Source organism: Carettochelys insculpta, chromosome 1, assembly GCF_033958435.1.
Source record: "Carettochelys insculpta isolate YL-2023 chromosome 1, ASM3395843v1, whole genome shotgun sequence".
NCBI classification, from domain to species: Eukaryota; Metazoa; Chordata; order Testudines; family Carettochelyidae; genus Carettochelys; species Carettochelys insculpta.
This window is the reverse complement of record NC_134137.1, coordinates 19,956,904-19,983,760: the sequence shown is the minus strand read 5'-3', so window position 1 is coordinate 19,983,760 and position 26,857 is coordinate 19,956,904. Positions and strand designations below refer to the sequence as shown.

Genomic DNA, 26,857 nt, shown 5'->3' with positions numbered 1-26,857 from the left:
CTTCAGATCATAGCCATACCAGAACCATAGAGTTCTTCTTCTTTTGGTGTTGGTTCTGTTCTGTTGTGGTCTGGCTATGGTCTGAAGAAGTGGGTCTGTCCCACAAAAGCTCACCTAATAAATTATTTTGTTAGTCTTTAAAGTGCTACTTGACTGCTTTTTTGTTTTGATAGTAAAAAGTACTGAGTTTTTGGCTCCCTTGTCATATAGTCACTCCCCATAGGAAAGTGGGGGAGAATCAATCACACTCTTGCAGCTAGTACACAATTTTGTAAGGCTGCAATTGCAGCTAACTCCAGAGCTCCGGGCTGCCGATTGCCCTTCCCAGCAGTTGTTCGGGCTCTGGAAGAGAATGATGAGCTGAGAAGGGCGGCTGAGCGGCAAACTACTTGGCACGATCCAACGATACCTCCCCTTCCCCCAAAGCCGGTCCTGGTACAAAGAACGCCCCTCTTGGCGCCTGCGCAGTAGACCCGTCCGGAGGGCGCGCTCTGCGCAGAACGGAGCGAGCTGGCGTATGCGGAGTCTGTAGTGCCCTCCTTTACAGGGAGGCCGAGGGCGCATGCGCGGTGTGGTCATGTGATTCATTTTTGAATACCACCTCGGCGGGCTGATGAGGTCATTCGCGGCGCATGCGCGGAGGTGGGCAGCGCGGTGTGGAATGGCGGCGGCCGGGTCGGGCGGAAGTGGCCGTTGCTGGTTCCTGGCTCTGGCGCTCGGGGTTTCCCTTCTCAAATGCCTCCTCATCCCGACCTAGTAAGGGCCGCGGAGCCGCACCCCCAACGCCGCGTCCGTGTCCTGGCCAGGGGACCCCACCCTTCCCTGGGGCAGCAGCGCCCACGGCCCGTCCCCTGCCTCACATCTTCCCTGGCCGGGGCTTCCCGCGCTCGCTGCCTGGAACGAGGCGGCCAGTCCCGATGGCGGCAGTGCAGTCGCCTGGCCCTAGCATCCCTTGGGTCCCAGTGAGCTTCCACCCCTCCCTGCCGCGGGGGTTGGGGGCAATGAGGGTTGCCAACTTTCCAGTGACACAAAGCTGCGCTCCCAAGCTCCCCCCCTGCCCCCACCACAGTCCCTTTCCCTGGCTTTTTCTCCCCCGCCCCACATTCGCTGCTCTGGGGCTTGGGGTCTGGGAAGGATTGAGGGCTCTAACGGGGGGTGTAGGGTCTGGGGTGGGGTCAGCAATGAGAGGGCCTGCATGTGGGAGGGGTTGAGGGGACTGGGTTGGGGACGCAGGACGTGGCTCTGGGTTGAAGCAGGCGTGCAGAAGCGGGAGGGCTCTGGGATGAGGTGTGCAGGATGGGGCTCTGTGTTTGGTGGGGGCTGGATCAGCAGACGGGGTGCGGGTTTATGTTAGACAGCTCCTAGTCAGCAGTGTTGTAGGACTGACACAGGCTCCCTGCCTGTGAAAAGTGGCCAATAGGTCCAGTGCCTAGATGGCATGGGGGAGAAGGCTCTGCATGTTGCTCTTACTCAGAGCCACAATCCTCTCCCTTCCCATTATCTGGGAACTGATTAATTGTGTGGACCTGGCGTTCGGGGCGGGGGCATCACCCAGAGCCCCATGGCCCGCCCATGTAGGAGCTGGACCTGCTGGATGCTTTCTGGGACATGGTATGGTGCTAGGCCAGGTGGCAACTAGCCTGCCTTAGCCCTGCAGCATGGTCAGTCATGTTTTTAATGGCACAATCAACATCACTGATTTGCATCACAAGGATCTCTTTTTGACTGGGCATCTGGCCCCCCTAGGTAGCACCTTTGCATCAGGTGGGCAAGGGGTTCCTTATATAGGATGTACAGCCCTGAGTACTTGTCTCCCAGAGCTGCACTGGGGAATCAAATGAGTCACTGGTGGCAATGCTGAATGCCAGGGAAGCTGAGCTTAACCATACTGTTGTTCTGGCATGTGGGGGCTGTGGTAGGCTCCTCTCAGGGATGGTGGGGTAATTAAGTAGCTCTTCAAAGTGAGTCAAGTGCAGCAGCTACCCTACACTCAGAGAACAAGGTCCTGTGTTTTTTTAAGTTAACTGGCTGGCAGCTTGCTGGCCCTAAGGCTACCCCTCCCCTTTCCGCACAAGTAACTCCTAAATTGTTACTGCTAGTTTTTGATAGTTTGGGCTGCAAATTGCATCCCACTCTCTTTTTGCTGTTGGAAGGGCCTAGGCATCAGCTCACCTAAAAGTAAAAAATCTTTTCCACAGGCCAGGATCTGGTCCAGTTACATTACTTTGGGGATTCCCAACCTATGGGTCCCAACCCAAACATGGGTTGCCACTAGATTTCATAAAGGTTGCTGGCTGTATGGCTCTGAGCTGCATGTGACAGGGCCATTTGCAGCTCTGGATGCTACTCCCTGACTCCTATTCCAGCTCCCAGTCCCTGCCCTGCTGTGCTGAAATGGAATTCAATTTAATTTAACAGCTAGCAGTAGGGATCTGGCCATTAAGCCAATTACATTGAGTCCCATTTCAGTGTGACAGGGCAGGAAACTGCACATGCTGCAGGTGGGGGAAAGGGAGTAGGAAGGCTAGGGGGAGCCACGCAGAGGAGTTTGTGGTGGCAGCCCAGTGAAGGTGCAGGGAGTGTGCAGCAGCAGAGCTCATGTGAGGAAGGTGGGCGGGTGATTTGGGGCTGCGAGGGGTTTAAGCGTGGGGACAGGTGGGAGGTTTTGGGCTGCAAGGGGTTTAAGCCTGGGGACAGGAGAGCGGTTTTGGGCTGCTAGGGTTTTAAGCCTGGGGGTGGGGGTGCAGTTTATGTCTGAGAGGATTTTAAGAACACCCCCACCCGCAGTTTTGAATTGCCTTGGGTCACAAAGTCTTAGTGAATTGTCAGAATGGGAACCACTGCATTACTTTGTTCTTTACTGTAACCTTTTCTGTCATCCATGAAAGTGATGCTGAATTTTACGTGTGAGTTTCAAAATATCTAGGCTTCTACCACTGTACTGATGACTTTTCCTAAACTAGTCTTTCTCTCCCCACTGCCCTCTATGAACTCTGTATAGTACAGGGTAAAAGTACATAAAAGACAGGACTTCACCATTCATGATGCATTTTTCACAGCCATCAATTGTGTGTTCTCCATCTATATTGTGAACAGGTTTTACATGACCTGGAGGATAACTATTATAAAGCAAACATTTTTCAAGAGCAAATCATTCCAAACCTACCTGATTTTCTTTGGTTGTGTTACTGACCTGAGGGGAGAAGCAGTAGATAGGATATGTCTTAATTTTAGTAAGGCTTTTCACACAGTGCCACATGACCTTCACATAAGCAAACTAGGGAAATGTGGTCTAGAAAAAATTACTATCAGGTGGAAGCAAAAGAAGATTTTTTTATTATTATTTTTATATTTAAAGTGAAAGTACTCCAAGAGTGTCAGTGGTTGCCTGTCAAACTGGGAGGATGTATTTAGTCAGGTTCTGCCTGGGTTGTTCCTGAGTCCAGTACTCTTTATTTTATTTATTTATTTTAAATTAATTACATGGATAGTGCAATGGAGAGTGTGCTTATAAAATCTGCAGCTGACAAGAAACTGAGAGGGCTTCAAGCACTTTGGAGGACCGGATTAAAAGTGAGAACAACTGCGACAAATTGGAAATGTGGTCAGAATCCAACAGGATGAAATCATTGTGGATAAGTACAGAGTACTTTGTTTAGGAAAGGAAAATCAAATGCACAATTACTAGATAGAGAATAGCTGCCTGTATGGTAGTGGGTCGTCTGTCGTCTCCGACGATGATGTCTTGAGCTTGCACAGGCTCATTGGTTGTAGACTCGGGTGTGGCTCAGGACTCCAAGCTTTGAACAGCATGGGCGTTCACAGTGGGAGGAACAGAATTGTCCTGGCTGGTGAGGCTGCTGCTGTTGCTTTCTTCCTCTCACGAGCATCAGAGGCGTACACGTCGCTGCTCTTCAACATTGTCATGCGCGTGTTGTACGAGAGCATGCCAGCCTGTTCGATCTTTTGCGTGCTGCTCTAGCTGATCTGGTTTTAAACCAGCATGAGCAATGTTGGCCTTCACACAGTCTTTATACCTCTTGCGAGGCCTACCTTGATTCCTTTTGCCCTGGGAGAGTTCACCGTAGAGGAGTTGCTTAGGGATTTTTGACTCCTCTGTTCATACTACATGCCCTGTCCAGCGAAGCTGGGCTTTCAGAATCATGGCTTCGATGCTCGTGGTTTCTGCTCTGTCTAGGACTTCCAGGTTCATAACTGTCCTACCATCAAATGTGCAGTATTGACCTCAGGCTGTGTGTGTGGAAGTGCTTCAGCAGTTTTATATGTTTTCTGTACAAGGTCCAGGTTTCACAGCCATACAGGAGACTGGTCAGGACTACAGTTTTGTACACTTTGTTTAGTAGACTGTAGGATATTGTGTTGATTCAGCACTCGCGCTCTCAGACATCCTAGTGCCCGGCTGGCCTGGCAGATTCTGGCATTGATTTCTTTGTCAAGGGAGCCATCATTGGCTATCACCCTGCCAAGGTATTTGAACTCCTCTACTGTTTTTAACTCTGTTCCTTCAATAAAGATTGAAGTGGGGAGAGCATCAGATCCTGGAGCAGGTTGAAACAGTACCTCGGTCTTTCCTAGGCTGATGGTCAAACCAAAGAGGTGAGTGGCATCAGCAAACTTGTTGACCATGAGCTGGAGATCAGATTCCTTGTGTGCCATAAGTGCACAGTGGTCAGCAAAAAGGGCTTCAAGGATGAGCCTCTCAAGCGTCGTAGTTTTAGCATTCAGACAATGAAGGTCGAAAAGGGACCCATCAATCTGTATTTTATGTAGAATCCATAATCCAGGTCCCTAACTGCTTGGCTGAGGACGCACGTGAAAAAGAGGTTGAATAACACTGGGGCGAGCATGCACCCTTGCTTCACACCACTGCGTATCTCAAATGGATCTGAGGACTCGCCATTTGAAAGAACAAAGCCAGTCTTGTCATTGTGAAAATAGGTGTATGAGGTTAATGAATCTTTTCGGGTAGCCAAGTTTTGACAGGATAATCCACAGGGCTTCTCTGTTAGTGCTGCTGGAAAAGATCTACATGGGAGGTTACAATGGATCACTGAATGAATGAACAATATGATGAAGTTACCAAAAAAAAAAATAAGATGGAGAAATGTCTGTCATGGATGGTCTCACCTAGACTGACTTGGTCCTGTCATGGCACAGAGGGCTGGGACTTGATGACTTCTCAAGGTCTGTCCCAGCCCTGCATTTCTATGATTCTATGACTTTAAAATTTCATTACTTAAAAATAGGAACTTCAGCTCCTGATGTCACACAAACCTGAGAGCTATAACTGGTTTCTGATAGTCCTGCTTGTTAGCAATTTATAGAAACCAAGATAACTCATATTTCTATAGTTCAGTTTGCTTGCCTGGCTACCAGTGCAGCTCTGATGTAGTTAAAGCCACTGGACTAGCAATTCAAATAATTTCTTTCTAATTCTTTTCTGTCTACCTGTAAATAGTTGAAAACTTTGAAAAATATTTTAAAATCTTTAGATCTGCACATATGTGATTATTAATATCTGTTTTCTTTGCAGTCATTCCACAGATTTTGAAGTACATAGAAACTGGCTTGCTATCACTCACAGTTTACCAGTTTCTCAATGGTACTATGAAGTAAGTTTCTTTTTCTGTTTATTTATCTAGGCTGTGTCTACACTTAGAAGTATCTGTCAACAGCAGTTACTGTTGACAGAACGTCTGTCAACAGAGTGCATCTTCACACAACTTGCTCTGTCGACAGAGAACTGCCAGAAAGCAGAATGGCAGCTCTGCAAAGAGGGCTGCGAGGCAACTGGAAGCCCTCTCTGTCTACAGAAGTGTCTACACCGCACTTTTGTCAACAATACTATGTCCAGAGATTGTTATGCCTCAGATTTCTGAGGGATCATACTGCTGAGGAAAATGCAGACTTCTGTTGAGACTTTGTCGACAGAATGCTTTGTGTGTGTAGCCACTCTGTGAGTATGTCAACAGATGGCCCCTTCTGTTGACAAAACTCTGCAGTGTAGACCCAGCCCTAATGTATAGCCTGACCTCCTTGGATATACGTTATGGCTTCTGATGGTCAATAATTGGGGGGTAATTTTGCAGTAATGCCCAGGGATACCAGTCATGGATCGTTGGGTTAGTGTGGCTCTTCTCAGGGTACTGAGAACCATAAGCCACTGTGTTACTCTCTGTCTCAGAAAGGGAGAGCTTACTAAAACTTCACATTGTGTCAGCACCCTGCTATGCCAATCTGTTTGTTATCTTAGCTGAGGTGACATGCTTATAAACACTGAGATGGTTTGTAATAAAATTTTTAAAAAGGAGAGTGCATGGATTTAAGTGATACAAACCAAGAGTAACAGACAGGAACAATATGAAAGAACCTAAATGAATCGTTTCACAATGGATACTGGTCCACGTCAGAAAAATAATCAGCAAAATCACATCCTTGACCAGCTATTTTGTTGAAAGTTTTCATACTGCCTTCACTGTAGCACTGATGATAATCAAAATGTATAAATAAGCAAAAGAAGAAAAATGTTGCTTGAGGACTTAGTAGAGTTCATTTAAGGACTTACACACACACACACGCACACTTTGGTGTGTGATGTTGACAGTTTGTTTCAACATTTATAAAGCTTTACATTTTTGAGTCTCTGTACCTACTATTACTACATTGTCTGACTCCTCCCCCGTTAATAATTTCTCATTATTTATATTGATAAAATTGAAAACAATGCTTTAAAATAAATTTGTATTATCAGTCTGTTAAAATAGAAAGTAATTTCTGCTATGCCTACTCCTTCAAAAGACTTCCAGTCCCTCCATCAACACTACCATCTGCTAGCAAGGCTGCTGAAGTAATTTTCAGCATTGTACATTTGCTCAGTTCCATTGTAAGGTAGGACTAAAATCAGAGGAATTGGTCTCTGTTCAATGCTGTCTACTGAAGTGAACATACCATCAATCTCATATGACAGACTTTCTATTTATAAATCTCTATTAACAACTGTCTTGACTATCAGTTCTTAATTGGTATTATGTTGTTTTTAGGCAACTTCTGAATGGACCTTGGATTATCCTCCATTTTTTGCTTGGTTTGAGTATGCACTTTCACATGCTGCCAAGTACTTTGACCCAGAAATGCTGGTTATTCAAAATTTGAACTACTCCAGTCATGCAACAGTCTTTTTCCAAAGACTTTCTGTCATCTTTACAGATACTCTCTTTGTGTATGCAGTCCACGAGTAAGTCTCAGTATTTTGTTCTTTGGGGACAGTAGGGTCTCTATTTAAAATAGCATATGTATAGACTTGTAAATATGTGGAAAGCAGTTGGCTAAACCTATTCAAGGAACAAGTAGGGGTGTGTAGCTAAGATAGAAGACCTTTGTGCCTCTATTGTCATGGGGAGTATTGTGGGCACAATTACACTTATTTTAGACATTGTTACCTTCTCTCATATGTAATGTACTTGGCAGTTTAAGAATTCTAAAAGAATTAAGAGCTGAGACTAGGTGACCTAAATCTTTTTTCATCCTGTTATGATTCTAAACATTACGTAGTATCATTTATTTAATTTTGAAATCCTGTCACATATTAAACCATTGTTTCAAGTTGGTCTTGTCTTCCAAACTTAACTTTTTATTTGCAGTCAATTCAGCCATCTTAGTAAAAGTTCATAGCATATATGACGTACCATGGATTTAGGGGAGTGTAAAGAGTATGTGTGTAATCTCTCATGTTGAGTGGAGGGGGAGGTCATGCATTTTGAAGAAAAACCTTTTGCCCACTATAGTGATTCGGAAATAGCTAAGTCTTGCAGTAGGACTTCACTCACTATGAGTAAAAATTATCAGAAGAGCATTGGCTTTTGTAGTAATTTCTTAGGCCCTAAATGTAACCGACCTTGGACTGTTCTGAGTCTCTTTTTCAGAACTGAGTAATTCAGATTGTTTTTTGCTAAATGTAACAAATTTGTCCTTTTTAAAATGGCACTAGTGAATCAAAAAAAAAAATTTTTTTAAAGATGTAGCCTAACTTTCTGCATAATGTAGGCCACAATTTCAAATTACGACGAGCGGTAACAAAGATCTTTATTTTTAAAAAATGGCTGTATATGTGGTGTTCATAGGTTTTGCACTTTTGAAGTCCAACAGAAATAACTTAAGCATGACCTTGCATGTTGCATTTCAAACACAGTAGTGTGCTAGTGCGTGAGAACCTGATAATGAAACATATTGGCCTCAAAGTATACAAATTATGCTATTATAATTTCCTCCCTCCAAGGTGAGAGAATACAAAAACGAATTATAAAGATTCCTTTATTTAATAACTAGAAGATTTGCCCAGCATTTCTCAGGTCCTTCAGGGCAGGGACATGAAGATGTGGGAGGCTCAGAACAGGGTACTAGGGATTTGGAGATGCAGGAGTAAGGGAAGGGGGTTGTGAAGGGAGGGGGTCAGGGTGCAGGAGTCAGGGCAAAGGGTGTGGGCATGCTGTCAGCATTGGTCCCAGGGCAGTGTGAGCCACACTGCCTGGCTACCAGCGATGCTCCCCAGGGTAGGCCCAGACCAGCAGTCGTGCACTTGCTTGCTGCCCCCTTGTGGTCATTCTGGAGAATAACTGACCCTGCTGCCAGATGATTTGATGACTAGCAATTGCATTCCACACACATCCCATTATCCTGGCACAACCAAACCGTATCTTGCTTTAACTTATAAGAGAAAGCTGTATACCAAATTGATTGGTCCTAGCTCTTACCTTTTAGGAAAAGTTCTTTAACAAACAGACTCGTGGATAGTCACAAACTCTCAAATATATAATAGACAAGTTTATAGTTGTAATATAGATAAAGAAAAAAAATCTAAATCATTGTTCTTAACCTGTAAACTCTTACAATTTTCTAACTTTGTTTCCTATTTTCTTCCTGGGCAATTTGTCAGACTTGCAAAGTTGTGTTTTTAAAAATAAACTGTTCCTGTTTTAAGAACACATTTACAGTTCTAAATTGTGCAATTGTAAATTAATTTTTTATTTGATAATTTGAATAAGTTACCAAAAAATTGCTATAATTTTTAGTAACTGGCATATGGCAGAACTTCCCTCAAGAGATCATCTTATGTGTCTAATAACGTAAATACATGCTAAACAAATAATTTTGTATTACTGTTTGATTTCCTTAATTTAGATGCTGCAGATGTATAAGTGGGAAACGATCTGGAAAAGAACTTCTGGAAAAACCAGTGTTTGTTCTTGCTGTTTTGCTTTTGTGGAACTTTGGCTTATTAATCGTGGATCGTATCCTTCCAGTTAGTTGTCAAAATCTAGCAAGACCGACACTATAAACAAATCAAATATAATATATAAAAAATACTGGCAGTATCTTAGTAAGAGCTAACATTATTGTTGATTGCAGTGTACTTACAGTTTGGGTTTCAGGGAGGTATCAGCTGAGTAAAGTTGCATTGTAACAATATACAGTAATCCCCCAGCATGCATTAGCACAAGTTAAGTGCAAATCGAAAGCACTCCAGCCCACAGCTGCCCCAGCTGGGGGAAGAACACAGCCACTCTGGTGGCAGGGGGGATTCTCCCCTGCTTCCCAATCTCATCAGTTTCCTCCTGCTCCCTGGCTCCCCTCCACTGCCTGGAGTAAGGAGACTGACCAGGGCGGGCTCCCCCACTTACTTGAGTGGCGGAGGGTCTGCTGTATTCAAAGTTACTTGTAAGAGTTCTGGGCTCATGGTAACATAGCTCCAAAAGGTTGGGTTACAACTAGAGTTGATCAGGTTTGCCGAATCAGGAAATTCTGAAGTGTTTCATAGAGAGAATTAAACTTCTCTGGGGTTCAGGGGTCCAAGACTCTGGGGCAGCCAACCTAATAGACTCTTTTTGACCTTGGTTTGTTGGTGTGCAACCTAGAACCTGAATGAACTTTCTTCACCTTTAATTTCCAACATTTCATTTAAAAGAACGAAAGAAGTAGAAAATTATGATAATGCTCACTAACAGATCTATCAGGTATCTGTCTACTGATATAGGTAGGAACATCTTTTAATGGTAGTTAATATAAATGACCATTTCAGCAGCTGCATGAAAATGCAGTGCATCTCAAGAAGTACTAACTATATCATGATATTTTTAGCTACAATTTTTGAGCATCCATGACTTTAGGTAAAATGATTTTTTTTCCCTTTTCACCATAAATATGTGCTCAGTGAAGTCCATTCCATGCCAAGTCTCAGACATGTCATACCAGTTTTTCTGTTAAATGCATAATGAAGGAGTCTAGAAGGAGCATGGCAGTAATCATTTTTCCAGTTAAATATAAACATTTGTGCCAGTTTTCCCTCCCAGACCCCTCGTAGGCAGCTAAACATTTAAGTCACTTCTGGCAAGAGACTAGCATTTAAAGTTTCTGTGAAAAAGGGAGATTTTTTTTTTGTAAAATGGAGGAAGAGGATAGCAGATTATAACTGAAACCATGTAGGATAATAAGGTTGGTGCATAACATTGCACAGTTAGTACCTTTCACATTTGGGGGTAGAATCTGGCTGTGATGATGAGTGATGATGATGCTGTCCATTCGATTAAAGCACCAGATGCCTCTCTTGATAACATAAATCCTACATCTTCTGTGTGTGGTATATCCTCTCTTCATGTCCTGAATAGATGAGGGTTTCACCTGTTGCCAGGTGTATGTGCCCAGCTTGTGTCCATCTGGTCTCACACAAGCCCAAAACTGCAAGCTTGTACTGTTTCATCACTGCTGCAATCTGTACTGTATTCCTCACTTGGTACATGGTCTGAAAATTCCATGTATCAAACTGGGTGGTTGTTCTGGGTAAAAGAAGAGTCATTTGCCAGGCAGCCTCCTTTTGGCTTTCCCTGCCATGCTTCATACGCAATCCAAGTGGATTGTCATCTCCTTCCAAGACTTGTGTAGTTGTAGGTTGCTTTGTAGATGTTCCTGTAACTTTTGTTTTTTGGTTGTTAACCCTAAGCCAACCCCTTTTACCTTGGGGGGAGGTGATCCTAATTTGTCTGGTCTCTACCCTTTGACCTGTCCAGTTTGGGTGACTCTTCCAGGAGCTGTAGCTCCCGCTGACATAGCTGTCTGGGTCCTTGAGACACACAAGCCACCTCACCATGACAAGAAATGGATCGTGAGATGGAACTCCCCCCGTACTTAACTTTCATAGACTTTGAAAAAGCCTTTGACAGCGTTGATAAAGACACTTTGTGGAAACTACTGCAACACCATGGCATCCCATCCAAAATTATTAACTTGCTTAGTTCAGTGTATGAAATCTCACCATGCTAAGTTGTTCACAATGGTGTCTTGACAGAATCCTTCAGCATACTGTTGGGAGTGTGACATGGGTGCTTATTGTCACCTTTCCTGTTCTTGATCACAGTGGACTGGATTATGAACAGAACATCAGATGGCCATCAACGAGGCATTCAGTAGACATTTTTCAAATAACAAGAGGATGCTGATTTTGCTGATGGTGTGACCCTCCTTTCACACTAACAGGAAAGCATGAAAGAAGAGGTAACAACACTAGACAAAACTACCTTAATGACTGGACTGAGCATTAACAAGGGAAAGACCAAGACAATGAGGATCAATCAGTCCAACAGCACCACCATCACACTGGGATGGGATGACCTGGAAGATGTGGAGCAGTTTACCTACTTGGGAAGCATTATGTCCATAGATGGAGGAAGAGTTAAGGATATCAATGCTAGGATAACGAAAGCAACAGTTGCATTCAAGTCTCTCTGTCTCATGTGGAGCTCACAGATATCATCTGCGAAGACGAAACTGCGGATCTTCAACACACGTGAAGAGTGTGCTCTTGTATGCATGCAAGACCTAGTGTACTAAAAAGTCTTCAAATCACAAGCTACAAACATTCATAAACAGATGCCTGAGCTACATCCTTCACGTCAAATGGCAAGATTTTGTCACAAATGAAGAGCTTTGGAACAGGGTAGGACAAGAACCAACTGACACTGAAATCAAGAGAAGAAAGTGGGGATGGCTCGGCCACACTCTCAGAAAACCATCATCCAGCATCGTCTGTCAAGCTCTCTCACGGAACCCACAAGGAAAAATCAAGAGGAAGACCTTGGACAACGTGAAGGTCTACTGTGATTGAAGGACAACAACTGGGGTACTCCTGGAGCCAGCTACAAGTTTTGTCCCGAGACAGAGTGAAGTGGAGGAGACTTGTAGATGACCTATGCTCCACGTGGAGTACAAGGGTGTAGTAGTAGCTGGGTAATAACCGTGTTTAGTGTTGTCTGTTGACTTCCAGAATACACATAAACACTTTGTTTTATCTGCATGTAATCAAGAATTTATCACTGAGGTTTAGCTCTGCAGCTTTTATGTTTGCTAATTAGAACAAGTAGCACAAAGGTAATTGCAAAGCAGACTTGAGTAATAATTTAAGAATGTTTCCTAGATTATAGTTCCATTTGATCTGTTCATTGATTGTGGACTTCTGAGTTTGTCCAAGCAAACTGACAGTAAAAACATTTCTTCCTTGACACAAGTTCAGATATTCACTTTCAGTACAATGGATTTTTATTTGGGTTGATGCTTCTTTCTGTTGTTCGATTATTTCAGGTAATCATAAAATCAAGTTTCAGTGTTGTCTTTTGTTGTTACCTTTTACTTTAATCATGGGCTTGTTCCTATTCTAATAAGTAGGAGCAGTATTGAACTGATGTCCGCCAACATTGGATCTCTTTATTTGTTCTGGTTTTTAGTTCATTTGTGTAAAAAATATCTAGTAGGTGGGGAAAACGTACCAGCCTCTCTGCAATGTAGTGAGCTCCACGTGTTGTTGTTTAAATACACAACTTCTTCCTATATCAGGGAATTCAGCTATTTTGGAAGGAGCTACCAGTCCTTTAGCAGGAAAGATTACTCCAAAGAAGGCAGTTTATTTCTGAGGGTGTGGAAATCTGAGGTATCGTCTGGGCTCCTACATCCCTAGAGGTCAGGAAATTATCTTTTGATCTGACTCAATCCAACACTGAACTGGTGGTTTAGTCAAGTAGAAAAAATACCCATCCCCTCATTCAGAAGTGAAATGTTTTGATATTTTAAACAATGGAGTAAGGCCATCTTTGAAACTGCTAGTTCCAAGGTAGAAAGGTTTAAGTGCAGCTTTTGTGGAGTTTCCACCTGTACAACTTTTTCCCCCATTTAGAAAAGGCATTTGGAGGGAGCTCTTCTTTTTGCTGTTCTCCTGCATTTCAAACATATCTACATCTATGTAGCCCCAGCTTATGGTGTATATTTGCTACGATCTTATTGTTTCACTGCAAATAAGGCAGGTAAGTTACCAATCTTTCTTTAATGTGATTTGTGTTAATTATGGGTGGGAAGAAAGACCAGGAAATGTAGAAAGACATGAAAGTTGCGTTCAGTACTAGTCTGCCATTACTATGTTTGAATTTCTTTTATAAGTCTGACATGTTATCTTGGTATGAAAGCAGTATGGTGGTGGGATAGTGATAAATCCATACATATTCAATGGATGCAAATGAAATAGAAGCTTTGATTTAATATATTTTATTGGAGTCCATTTTTGAAGTTGCCCTTATCGAAACATCTCTTTCTTACAAGTAATTTCCATACTTTTAGGCTATGTCTACACTAGAGGGTTTTGTCAACAAAACTGGCATTTTGTTGAGAGAACCTGGAGAGCATTGAGACTCCTAAGGGTGTTCTGTCAACAGTAAATCGACAGAACACAGCACTTTTGTCGACAGTCTTATCCCACCCCCACATAAGCCATAAAACCTCTGTTGACAAATCTGTCGACAGAAAGCCTTTCTGGACATTCCAGTGGGGCCTCTGTCAACAGACAGGGCTTCCAGGACATCAGGCAGCCCTGCATGCTGTGCTTCTGGTTGACCCTTTTGTCCAGAGAGTGGCCAGGCAGTCCGGCTACTCTTTCTCGACAGAGTGGATCACTCTTGTTATCCACTTGGCAGTTGGGCTGCAAACTGTTCTGTTAGAAGATATCAGTGCTCCATCCCCAGAAATATTAACAAGCCATTCTAAGGCAAATGGGCATAGACTCACCACCCCACGATTGCAACATACTATTATCAGTAGAAAAAAGCATACTTACCAGAAGTGCACTGTCCAGGATCTGGGTTTGTCTCTGAAGCTGCCCACTCAGTTAAGGGGATGCACTCCAAGTTGAGAACCATATTCTGGCTTTCAGGCTCTGCTTCTATGGTCGACTGGACCCTGCTGTCATCCACCTCTTCCAAATCAGGATGCACTTCATCATCCTCCCGAGGAACATTCTGTAAGGGGAAGTCAGGTCGTCTTCTGGGGGAAGAGGTTGCTCTGTCCCCAGAATAGCATGAAGCTCGTCGTAGTACTGGGATTTCTGGGGAGATGCCCCAGACAGACAGTTGCTTTACATTTCCGGTAGCTCTGCCTCAGCTTCTTGATCTTTACGCAGCACTGCTGAGCATCCCTGGTGTACATTTTCTGTATCATGCCTTGCAGTATTTTGGCATAAATATCAGGATTTCTTTTGCTGGCTTTGAGCTGGAAGAAGATAACTTCTCCCCCACACTGAGATAAGGTCCAGGATCTCCTGATGGCTCCATGCTGCGGCCCTCTTGCAGTCCTGAGAACGCTTGGCTAAAAGGTTCACTAGGTGTGCTACAGAGATGTGATCTTATGAAAATTCCTGGGCTGATGACCACTGCTTCCTGTCACCTACTTCCTGTTTACCTGGAAAGCAGCAGAGGTGGAACGGTGACCAGAAAGGACACATCAAGGGGCATTGTGGGACAGTTTCGGAGGCTAATAAAATGGATTTTAATAAAATTGTCATCTTCCCTTGTATAGTTCGACATTGCAAAATCAACTTTTAGGAGTTACTTAAGGGGACATCAGCATTACAAAAGTCACTGTTAGAAACCCTTAAAATCGACCTATTGAGCACTGTGATGTAGACTCATGGTTGTAAAATTGACCTTAGACTCTTAAATTTGACTTCATCTCCTACTGTAGATCAAGCCTATGTGTGTGCTGAATCATGTCTTCCTTTTTCTTTCCAGCCCACTCTTTCTTTTTATGCTGCCTCTCTGTCCTTTCCTACATATTTTCTCTCTGTCTGAAGACAATGTCTTAACTAATCCCTCTGCTGTGCTTGGTCAAGGTCCACCACATGAGCACAGAACAAAAACCTGTGCAACTTGTGTCTTTCTTTGCATGTTACATTTTAGTATGCTGAGAAAACAGAAATTGAAAGCTCAGAACTTTTAACAAGCAAGAACTGATAGTTAGGCAGGACAGACAAGAGCCATTAAGTCATTTTTATGAGACTAAGTGCATATGTATCATTTTGATAAGATGTAATTGTAACTTATTTTAAAATGAAAATTTTAATATTTTATTGATTTATTTTTTAAAAAATACTAAAAATCCAGTTTAAATGAGAAAATCTGTTTTTGTTTTTGGGCTTTTTAACCTTTTTTTTTTAAATCCACCCTGACATATAGCAAACCTGTGTTTTTCAGAATCTGCTATAAAACTGGGTAACATTCGTTATTGGAAGAACAAAGCTAGCATCATAGCTGAATTTTCAAAATGACCACTAGACAGACTAATGTCAAAGTAGCAAGAAATGAGAGAGTGACTTACTAGATCAAACCGTCTCCATTTCAGAAACCATCACTCATATTAAAATGGTGCAACTCATGATATGTAAAATTACAGTAATGTGTCCATTTGAGTAAGGTACTGTCCGTTGTATGGGTATTTGTTTAGTGTTAAACTAGAAAACTTGTAAACTATCTCCTTCTATCCAGACTAAAACCTCAATCTGTCTCTGTCTCCTTGTGGATGTTTAGCTATCAGCTCAAGCTCAACTAACTTGACTAAAATAGAGCTCTTAATCTTCTATCTATGTACTTTCTTAGTCATTGTGAACATACCATCATTCTACTGATAATTCAGGCCAGTAACAGTGTGTCGTACTTGACTCTGATCTTTCTAGTCATTATATCCAGGCTATGTCTAGCTATACTTGTATACACAGCTATACTGCGCTGTGGTAAACCTTCTGGAGTTCGATTTTTCACGTCTGGTGAAGACACAGCAGACTTGACCTCTCTGGGCTCAGCCGTCAACCCCAGTACGACACGCAATTATGTTGAGTAAGGGACATCAACACAAGACTTAGGGGCATGGCCTACACTAGGGAAGTAAGCCGATTCTGATGTATCAATTGTAGGTATGCAAATGGCGTAGCTAGAAGTGCATATCTGAAATCAACAGTACTTCCTGGTGTAGACCTAGCCTAAGTCTTGCAGACTCTGCATTACAACTCTAAGTTTTGGCCTTTCCGATCCATCCAGGTTGTCATCATCTTGTTGAATATCCTTTTCTCTGGTCTTGACAAATGCAGTCTTGCCTTGCTGATAGCCACTCAGAATGCTGATGCAAAGATAATTTTCCTTGTCTGTCACTTTGACTATGTCACCCTTCTCTTCTAGGCTACCCCACTTTCATCCCTTCATATCAAACATAAACTACTGGTCTTCACTTTCAGGGACCTTCACGATATATCTCCATTCTATCTACATTCCCTTTAAAATTTTTCCTAAACCTCTACTTTGCTCTGAAGCATATGAAAGGCATGACGATGGTTGAGCAGCTGATACACTCAGATGACTGTTCCACTGACAAAAATGGCATTATTTCCTTTTATTCTTTTGTCTGTATCCATTGGTTTTTGTCTTATTTAGCTTGTAATTTCTTTGGAGGTGGCTGTCTTGTTCACTTTTTTGTACAACACTTAGCTCAGTGGGATCATGGTCCAAGACAGACACTAGCATATTATGATAGTACAAATAATAAATCAGCAAATTAAATACAGCTCTTCAGCAGTTGAGAAATGGCTATAACTTTGAGATTTGTAAACCTAATTGTTGGACAGCGTATTACTTGCTCACTGAAAATATTCCTTTAAAAGAATTGTATTTATGCTAGCTTATTTACTACTGAAGTCAGTTTTTTTGCTTCCCATTACTCTTCTACTTCATCAAATGTCTATTAATAGGAATGTTAATTTTCTGTAGATGGATCCCTCAAGTGGAGCAGCTTCAGTTTTCTTCGTATAACTTCGCTGGGATTGATTGTCTGCCTTGTTTCTGCTCTTTCATTGGGACCCTTTGCAATTTTGGTAATTACTCCTTATTCTGTAGCCTTCTAACCTTTCTTCTAGGGCTAGTCTACATTACTACACTACATTGGTTTTTTGAGTGAAGACATGTCAACAGGATTGTGCATAATTACTCCACCTCAGCAAGAGGTGGTAGCTGGGTTGGTGCGTGAGCATCTCCTGCCAAGTTAGTGCTAGTGTGGACACCACTTAGGTTGGCATAACTTGCATCACTTATGCGGGGGAAGGTGGCAGCTTTTTTACACTGCTGAGCAACACAACTTGTATCAACTTAAGCGGTAGTGTAGACAAGCCTTAGAAACAAAGTTGAAAATTTAAAAAATAATGTAGTCTCTAAACAATCATCCTCTTCTGTTTTTTTTGTTACAGGGCCAGCTGCCTCAAGTCATTTCACGACTTTTTCCTTTCAAGAGAGGCCTCTGCCATGCTTACTGGGCCCCTAATTTTTGGGCTTTGTACAATGCTGTGGACAAAATATTAGCAGTTGTTGGTATAGTAATCTAGTTTTGTATTTTCCATGCTTACTCCCCTGCCTCCCCCCATCCCTATGGGACTCAAATTCATTTTCCAAAATTCATGTCATGAATGAAATTTTGTTGCTTGTTGCATAACAGTAGATTCCCAGTTACAGTGGAAGAAGAGCTTGAGTGTTCCAACTTGTGTGAAATCTTTGCCATATCCTTGTGTTCACTTAGCTGTTGCTGCTTATATTGATTTATATATTGTACATGGTGTGTGTGTGTGTGAGAGAGAGAGTTTTTCATAAAAATTGTGTGTATCTGTAGCTGGAATATGTACTTATGCTATTTGACAAGCATTATGATCACTTGCAGGTCTAACATATAAATTCCTTGATCCTGAAAAGATTCCTAAAGCCTCCATGACAGGTGGATTAGTTCAAGAATTTCAGCACACTGTCCTTCCTTCTGTGACTCCACTGGCGACACTAATTTGTACCTTCATCTCCATATTGGTAATTGCAAAAGACTGTCATGTTTTATATGTTTATAATTTCCATGGCCCCTTTTTCCTTGACTGAGCAACATAAAAATACTTAATACGTATCCTACCACCAGACCAAAAATCTGTATATTTGTATTGGACAAGAGGAGGAATTCATAGTTTGTGTCAACCATTGAGTATACCAGAGGCCAACAGATATAGCAGGGGCTCTGACCAAACCATTCTGCTTACTGTACTGGAAGTAATTTTGTATATAGTGACTTAAGTAAAAGTGAAGGATTTCAAGACCGGACTGAGATGCATTGCCAAAGCTCTTTGGAAAACTTGCTGAGCTCCTAATAGCATTGCCTGGAGCCAGGAATAATGCAATTGGACCCTCACTTTTCAATAACTCACCTTTTTTCAAATGGAGTGAGGAGCTGAAGGTTGAGGTGACTGGTAATTGAATTTAGAATTTTTTCATCCTAGACTGTCAGTCCAGATATTGTTGGCCAAAGGATACCACACAGCCATTAGATGTTAACATATATGATTTGGGTTTGCGGTTCCAGTTAAATTGTCAGGGGGAGTTTCCAACATTCAGACAACCACTATTGATTTGACAGTGCGAGTGAAGCTTGTACTTCTGCTGCTCGTTTTCTTCCTGTTATATAGATGGAAGACTTCAGTCTCCAGTGTTGTCTGTTTGACTGACATCATCTATCAGCACTAATTATGCACTCCAGAAATACATACCTTCCTGGAATGCTGTAATGTGATGCTGCCCAGAAGCAGGAGCTGGGTGCTCATTTGCGTATTTCATTAACAACATCATAAAGCTTCATATGGGCAATGTTTTATATACAGGATTATGGAATTTTACACTGAAGTATTATTTTTGCCTATTGTTTCTAGCCCTCTGTTTTCTGTCTTTGGTTTAAACCCCAAGGGCCCAGAGGCTTTCTTCAATGCCTGATTCTTTGTGCACTGAGCTCATTCATGTTTGGTTGGCATGTGCATGAAAAAGCAATACTCCTTGCTATTCTTCCTTTGAGGTAAGTGACCTGTTATGTGGTGGTTCTTCCAACTCACCTGGCTGCAGGGTAAAATTGAGGAACATTTCAAACAAAGATTGTCAGTTTTCAGTATGATGATTTGGAGCATTTGTATATTATGTAAAACACAAACTGATGTGTTGTAATGAATTTTGCATACAAGAATCATTTCAGCCACCACTGACATACAGGCCCATCTGAGGTGAAACATAGTAAGTGCTGAATAGTGCAAAATAACACAGGTCTGGTCTAAAAATAGCATTTCTTTTCAGGTGCTCCTAGCAATTCATCTCTGTTTTACAAGATACCTTGCATTTATGAAGAATCTTTTATCCAAAGACTTCATTATGCTTTACTAATAATCGCTTGTTCTCACAATAGCCCTTCAGATAATTATATAGTATACTAACTTTACAAATCAGCATAGAGGTAGAAAGAAATTGCATGGTTTTGAACAAATGGCTGGGGCAGGAGTAGAATCCAGGAGTCATAACTCCCCGAATATCACTACTATGTGTTTTCTTTTCTTATCTTCCAATCTGAATATTTGGGGTATGTGTAGTGTACATAGTGTGACAATAAATTAACTTGTTTAGCTTCAGATACCCTACACAAAGCTTACTGAGTAACACAAAATATTGACCAGGTTGCCATAAGCAGTGCTAGCTGGCAAACTGAAGCAAAATTAAGTGGCGCTTCTGTATCTTTAAATGGAAAGCCTGTGACAGTTTCCATTGTTTAAAATGAAGTTTTCAGTTGCATTAAATGTGAAAAGCAGTAATACATCTGCAACAGAACATTCAATATATGCTACAGGTTTTCATATTCGTATTTACTTGCATCATAGAGCATCATAGAAACTGTTACAGGGAAATCTTTGTAGTTGAGCAGAGATATTTGGCACATCTGGTATTGAAGAGGGCATGGTCAGTGATTTAGGATAGGTAAAGTAAGCATGATCAGGAAAAAAAATTAACATTTGGCGAGTCATCTTCAGGTTTTACAATTAATACAGCAAGATGACTGAGACAGCAGACACTTCAGAGTTATTGTTTCAGGCTGCCTGCAAGTTCAAACATGCATCAATGCATTGGATTACGGTTTCTTGAAGGTTTGTCTCTCAAACAGGAGGTCTCAAATTGATATTTTAAATACATATTTAGATTTTGCAGCCAACTCTGTGGCTTGGAGTGCACTCAGCTGAATATCTGGATCCTGATCCATAAGCAGTTTATCAAGCTGGTCTTCTCTTTGACTAGCTAAAATTTGAGATTGTTTGTAGATGATACATTAATAAAGGCAAATTTATTGGCCTCTGAGCCTTACTGTCACTTAACAGCTTAAACAGCAAGCTGCTGCTTGTCATTATTTTGTTTATTAGGATAGTGAGGCCATTTGGGATCAGGGCCCCATTGTGCTAGGCACTGTACAGACAGAGATCAATCCCAGCCCCAAAGAGCTTACATCTGAATAAAACAGATAAAGGGCAAGGGAGGAGGACAGAATATACAAGCAGACTGAAGAGTGTCCTAGCTGCAAACTTCAGGTTAGTGCCACAGTTTTTTGTTAAATCCATTTAGTGAGGTTGAGTTGGGCAGGGATTAGCTAACTGGAAAGACAAAGATGGGCAGGAAGTGTAGTTGGTGTGAACCACTCAGCACAGGACAGAATGCTTAGAGAGGAAAGTCCAACATCAGCCCCTGATGGCCCCTATTGAACTGCTTTCTGCAGCTTCAGTCTGACTGCTTCCTGCAGTTTCTATCCCAAAACCCAGATGATTTGGGGAAGAGACCCAACGTGGGTTCAGAGCGGGGAGCATCTCCTCTCCTTAGTTTTCAGTCAGGATTTGCTGAGTATAAGTAACAGCTCCTCCTGGGCCACATTTTACTCCTGCCACTGCTAGTGCAGCAGCAGTTGCTTAAACTGTGCTGGCGCTGTACTGACTTCAGCCTGTCAAAGATGACTGTTGTGCTTTGGTAAAAGTAGGCCTGGTTTCTAAGAGCTGAAAAGTAAATCAGAATTCTTGTATTTTAGCTTGTTGTCTGTGGAGAGCCCAAAATATGCTGGTATTTATCTGGTTCTGACAACTACAGGGCATTTTTCACTCTTCCCGTTGCTGTTTACTTCACCAGGTAAAATCTCATGCTGCTTTTCTCCTATCTCCTCCCAATCCACTTTCATTTAATTTTATTTCCATTCTTCAGTGGTTGATCTCTTGCCAGAAACAGGTTATACATGTAGCGTTAAGCATCACTCTGGGTGAATTATGAGTTTTGGGCTCTGCACACAAGTGCAGGGTGGATCATGTAAATTGACATTTTTTAATCAGGATTTAAATTAGTAAGTTAGTCCCTAATTTAAATGATCAATTTGTACTTTTTAGAGCTTTAATCTGGTGATTTTGCTGTGCTGTGAAAGTGCTTCAATGGTGGTGCTTAGAAAGTACAGGACTCCTGTGTGTGAGAGGCACATGTGGGAGGGGGCAGCCAAGGGTCCATGAGCCACAGGTGGAGCCCCAGTAAGTCACATGCAGGTTGCCTACCACTGTTTTACATCTTCAAGTTTCCACATAATGATCAAGCATCCGTTTAGTTGGGCTACCTGAATTTGGACTTCCCTTCTATATGTGGTGATGTTGTCCTTTTAAAATGGCGAGTTTGCTGTGTTGAAATACGAAATACTTCCTTTGCACTCTTAACTTACATCTGGTGTTAAACTGCCTTTTGCATATCCTGTTATCTAGGAGGATCAAAGTAATTGGACCCTATTGATTTTATAGGTTTTTTTTGTTTTGTTTTTTATGTTTACTTTTTGTTACTTATTTTCCAGTAGATTTGTTTTTCCTTAGTCAGGCAAGACATCTTGTAGGTATTAATCCACTATGTACTGCTAATGTCTAGTGTACTAATCACTGAAACTAATAATTCATTATGAAGAAATCTGTAGATGTTACAAAGGGGAAAAACCTATTGCATCACTGATTATTACTCTGCCTATGCAGGTTTGTTATTTAACAAATAGCACATCCACTAGTCTAATTTTTAAGTATTCCAAAAAACAGGATGTTTGCTACTCCCCTTTGGAGAGAGTGATGCTTATTACTGTACTTTTCATTACATAATGCAAATTTTAGTACTGTTTTAAGGATGTTGTAAATTATAATAAGCAAAAACAAAGCATGTTTGAATTCTAAAAATGTTCCTTATTTTTCAGAAATCCCAATTAAAATACTGCTCATGTTGCTGTTTACAGTTTATAGCTTCTCTTCGCTGAGTGCTTTGTTCAGGTAATAGCTAAGAAAACACTTTGTTTAGGCTATTGAAATGCTACTTTTTGTTTTATGGGGGGAACTGTACTGAAGTATGGGCCTGGATGATTTTGGAGGTTTGAACTGATATATCGCAAGCACAAATCCAAGTTAGTAATGGACAAAAACGCGAAAGGCCAGTCCAATACCCAGTAGGCAGTTATCCACATCAAAAACAGTTGAGACTCTTGTTTTAAGAGAAGTCCAAGGTCTGAATGGGCACAAAGACAAAAATGTCCACTTGGCCCTGGGAACAGTCAGTCCACATTGGGGTCGGTGCATTGTCAGGCTACAAAATTGTAATTCCCCATTTAAGACACAGCAGTTACATAGAGGATTTCAGTCTTCAAAGCTGTCAGTATGGCAGCTTTCACAATCACTGAATTCATTTAAATTTTCATGTACATGTCTATGTTAATCCATTATAGATGTGGTCCTGTATTAACAATACAATGTAATTAGAACCCTGTGCAGGTATGAAATTTGTATCCACATCCCTATCTGTAAAAATGATTGGTTGATATCCCCATTGATGGATATAAAGCGTATATCTGCAGATTTGCAGGATTCTAAGCATAAAATTTATATCTGCAAATATGAGCCACAGATATTTTCTCATTTACAGGGCTCTTAATATAACTTGTTGAAATACTGAATGGTTTAATAAATAAGTACCAGCAAAGAGAAATTTACATTAACTTCCTGAAGAGCCCTCTGTATTCCCAGGCCATTAACCATATATACTCTGGTCCAACAGGAAAGTCGTGATTATAGAAGTACTGTATTAGGAACCAAGGCATCCTTTTCAATTGAGGCAACTGCCATTGAGATTATTACAATGATAGTTTTAATTAAATCCTCAGCAGATGGAATGAAGCAATGTTTGAAGGGACAAGGAAAGCTAAAACTGTGCTTGTTGCCACAGATGACCTTTTACAACAGAGCACAGCTGCACTTTGACTATTTGAGTTGCAGTTGACTGAAGGTTTTTATCCCTCCAGGAGAGTACTGAATCAATATCCACTTCTGCAGAGCTATTCAGGGCTGAAGCTCTATGCCTGTGTATGTCAGGGCCTCTATTAGAGCTTAATTTCTATGCTGCAGAGCTAAAGAGCTTTGTGGGGCTGATGTTCATGATCATCTGAAATCCTGATTTGTTCAAGCAGGGTAGTGTCCCCGAGACATCCCTAAACAAAGGGTATGTCTAGCCTATAGGGATTTGTTCACAGAAGTTTGCATCAGAAGATATCTTGTGACAAAACTTTTGTCGACAGATCATGTCCAGACAGCCAAGTGGATCGAAAGAGTGATCTACTCTGTCCCAGAGTGAGCAGCTGGAGTGCCCAGCTGCTCTATTGGCAAAATGGCCACCCGGAAGTACTGCAGACAGGGTTGCCTGGTGTCCTGGAGGCGTTTTCTGTTGACAGCCCACCCCCGGATATCAAGACTGGTGATTTGTCAACAGATCTCAGCGGTGTCCTTCCTGGTGGTGAGCAGGGTATGGCTGTTGACACAAACGTTGCATTCTGTCAACTTACTGTCGACAGAACATCATTGGGAATCTGGACTCTCCATGAGTTTTGTCAATAAAATGGCTATTTTGCCAACAAATCCCTCTAGTCTAGACATAGCCAAACATTTACCTGTAGTAAGAAACCACTTTAAAAAGAACATTAACAGTGGAAATATCTGTTTTTTGTGTAGGAATTATGAATCATCTCTAAGCCATCTTTCAGTTATGGTGATCCAACAATATCTAAACAAATATAGCCAGAAATAATGACCTGACATGTCCTCTACTTGAATGTGGAAGGACTAGCATGCAGTGAATGTGCATCTCTAGCTGTGGAAGGTCTCATAGATCATTTATGTTGGCAGGATGGGGTGTGTGGGGCAAGACAAAGTGAAATAATTATTGATGGAATTTTTGGTTTAATTTAATGCTGCTAAACTGTGGAATCTTGTATTTACACTGTATAATCCAAGACTATGCAGAAATTAGTTTTTTTATGATGTGCTAATTACATGCTATCAAGTATGTATTTTATTAAGTGGCTATACAGTAGGGCCTCAACATTCGTGAGCATTCCGTGTTGGGGACCCTCGCCACTGTTGAACTTCACAAATATGGCCGCTGCCGGCACTTCTGCCCAGAGCCCCAGGGGAAGCAGCGGTTGCTGGTGCTCCCTCCCTGAGCCCTGGGGAAGTGGTGGCTGCCGGTACTCCATGCCCCAGGGAAGCAGCCACTGTGGCAGCTTGAGAATTCGCAAACAAAATTGAGACTCTACTGTACTTAAAATTCTAACCGTCTGGCTCATTGTGCTATTTTAAAAATGTTGTTTGATGCATAGCAGGTGAACAAGACACAACATAGCAAGGGCAGTGTGCCTAATGTTCATGGAGAGAAAGAGAAAACCCTCTGAACTGAAATCTTGTGTTTTTAATATATATTTTTATTCCCCCCACAGAAAAGAAGGGCCTCTACTTAGCTGGCTGGAAGTTGTCTACCTTATTCAACTAGTGCCTCTGGAAATTTTTTGTGAAATTGTGTTTCCTTTGACCTCCTGGAACCTGCAGTTCCCTTTTATCCCTTTGTTGCTTACTTCTGTATATTGTGCTCTAGGCATCACATATGCTTGGCTCAAACTGTCCATCTTTGTCTGGACTGAACTGATAACTGTCAGACAGAAGACAGAATAAAGAAGCATCACTGGGACCAATTTCAAGTAAATCCTTCAGCAGGATTATCCATCTTTAGGGAGAGGTGCCTTCTAAGATCATGCCCATTTTGAAAAGACAGTAGTACTAAGTGCCCAGTCATCTCAGCATGTGCTGGTTTTCAGCATCTCTGTAGTATCAACTACTGTCCTTCTGATCAAATAGCTCTTTGCAGTGTTGCACAGCACATAGTGAAAGGCCACTTGCCCTGAATTTATCATAAAATTTAATTGAAACAAATATTGTATTAAAATTGTCCATTTAAAATGTCTGGATTTAATGTTCTGAAAGGAATGTGAATGGTTTTCTTGTTAATTGAGGGGTTTTGCCAGAAGATGATATGATTAAGGAATATCTGCTGTAATAAAGAGAACATAATTATAATTGTGTATTGAAGAATATGTAAATAAAATACTTTTTTATATTTCTACATTAAAATCTCTCTGGATATCTTTCTAGCTGAAGGGCTTCTGTACATATGTGTAAAACTACTATACAGTTTGGAATCTGTGTACTGGTCATTTGTTGAAAAAACAGTGCTGAAATCTTAATATGAAGATCGGACACTGCCATCTGACTTATGTCTATTTCTGCTGCACTGGTTTTCTCCCTTATAGTCTTCTACCTCCCAAGTAACTTCCAGCATTTTGGCTATCCTGAAGCATTTTGGAGAATATGTACCAAATGGTAGCCAACAAATGACCAGTACACAAATTCCAAACTGTATAGCCAATTCTTCTGACAGAGTTGTCAAAAGCATGATAATGGGCTGTTGGGAATATTGGGTTTCCTTATTGCATGATTTTGCATGACTTGTTATAAAATAGAAGTTTTTAAAATGTTAGATAAGGATTAAGGATAAACACACTGTGTGAAATTCTCCCAAAGAAAAGCTCTTTATCTGTGATGATTCTGCATTTGTAACGAACAGGTTCATCTAACTTGATATGCTCACATCCTTGAAGACACTAGTGCATAAACTAGCTACACAGGTGATGGACTGTGCCTAACTCTCTTTTATGATGCTGGTCCTCAGTACTTAGAAGGAGATGATTCCCTCCTCTAAAATACCTTAACTTTACTACCATAGTCCCTGTTACCCCACATTTTGTAATCTCCTAATCCATGATGCTGGAATTACAAGCAGACTTCTAGATCTTCCATTAGCCTGGAAGGAGGATTCTCGCCCTTATTTAACGTGGAATGTAGAAACCTAAGCCTGTAGCAGATGTGGGAATTAAAGGTGGTCTGGTTTCAGCCATCACTGAGTACTAAAAATGATGCCTTTTTTAATAACAGTGAAAGGCTATCAGAACAATCACTGTAGTAGCACAGACATTAATATATGATAGAATAAATATTTGGCTTTTTTATAGGTAGGTCTTGGAATGCTTTAACACTTGACTACATCCTCCAAAGTGATTTAGGCCTTGTGAATGCTCATAGCCAAACCACCTTTAGTTGCCTAGAAAAAAATCACAGGACTAACACTGATAAAGCATGAGGTAGATACTGTAGACCCTTGATTTACACTGGGGTTGTGTTCTCGCAACTCCTCATGTAAGTCAAATTTCCTGTGAAACTCGGGGA

General features: G+C 41.5%; 1 protein-coding gene across 3 annotated transcripts; it reads left to right on the top strand.

Moving 5' to 3' along the window:
- Positions 1 to 643: 643 nt before the first annotated feature.
- Positions 644 to 25,691, top strand: ALG8 (ALG8 alpha-1,3-glucosyltransferase). Of its 3 annotated transcripts, none has more exons than XM_074983261.1 (13): positions 644 to 756; positions 5,555 to 5,633; positions 7,062 to 7,255; positions 9,199 to 9,308; positions 12,581 to 12,648; positions 13,238 to 13,364; positions 17,142 to 17,245; positions 17,615 to 17,735; positions 18,079 to 18,218; positions 19,103 to 19,242; positions 21,277 to 21,374; positions 22,456 to 22,528; positions 25,018 to 25,691. In XM_074983261.1, the coding sequence occupies exons 1-13, from the start codon at positions 662 to 664 to the stop codon at positions 25,247 to 25,249; spliced, it is 1,581 nt and encodes a 526-aa protein (XP_074839362.1). In that variant the 5' UTR covers positions 644 to 661; the 3' UTR covers positions 25,250 to 25,691. The 3 variants fall into 3 exon arrangements, with proteins under 3 accessions (XP_074839362.1, XP_074839378.1, XP_074839371.1); XM_074983277.1 differs by having other exon boundaries at positions 17,615 to 17,748; positions 18,121 to 18,218; positions 19,137 to 19,242; XM_074983270.1 differs by lacking the exon at positions 644 to 756 and adding an exon at positions 3,492 to 3,573.
- Positions 25,692 to 26,857: the final 1,166 nt, after the last annotated feature.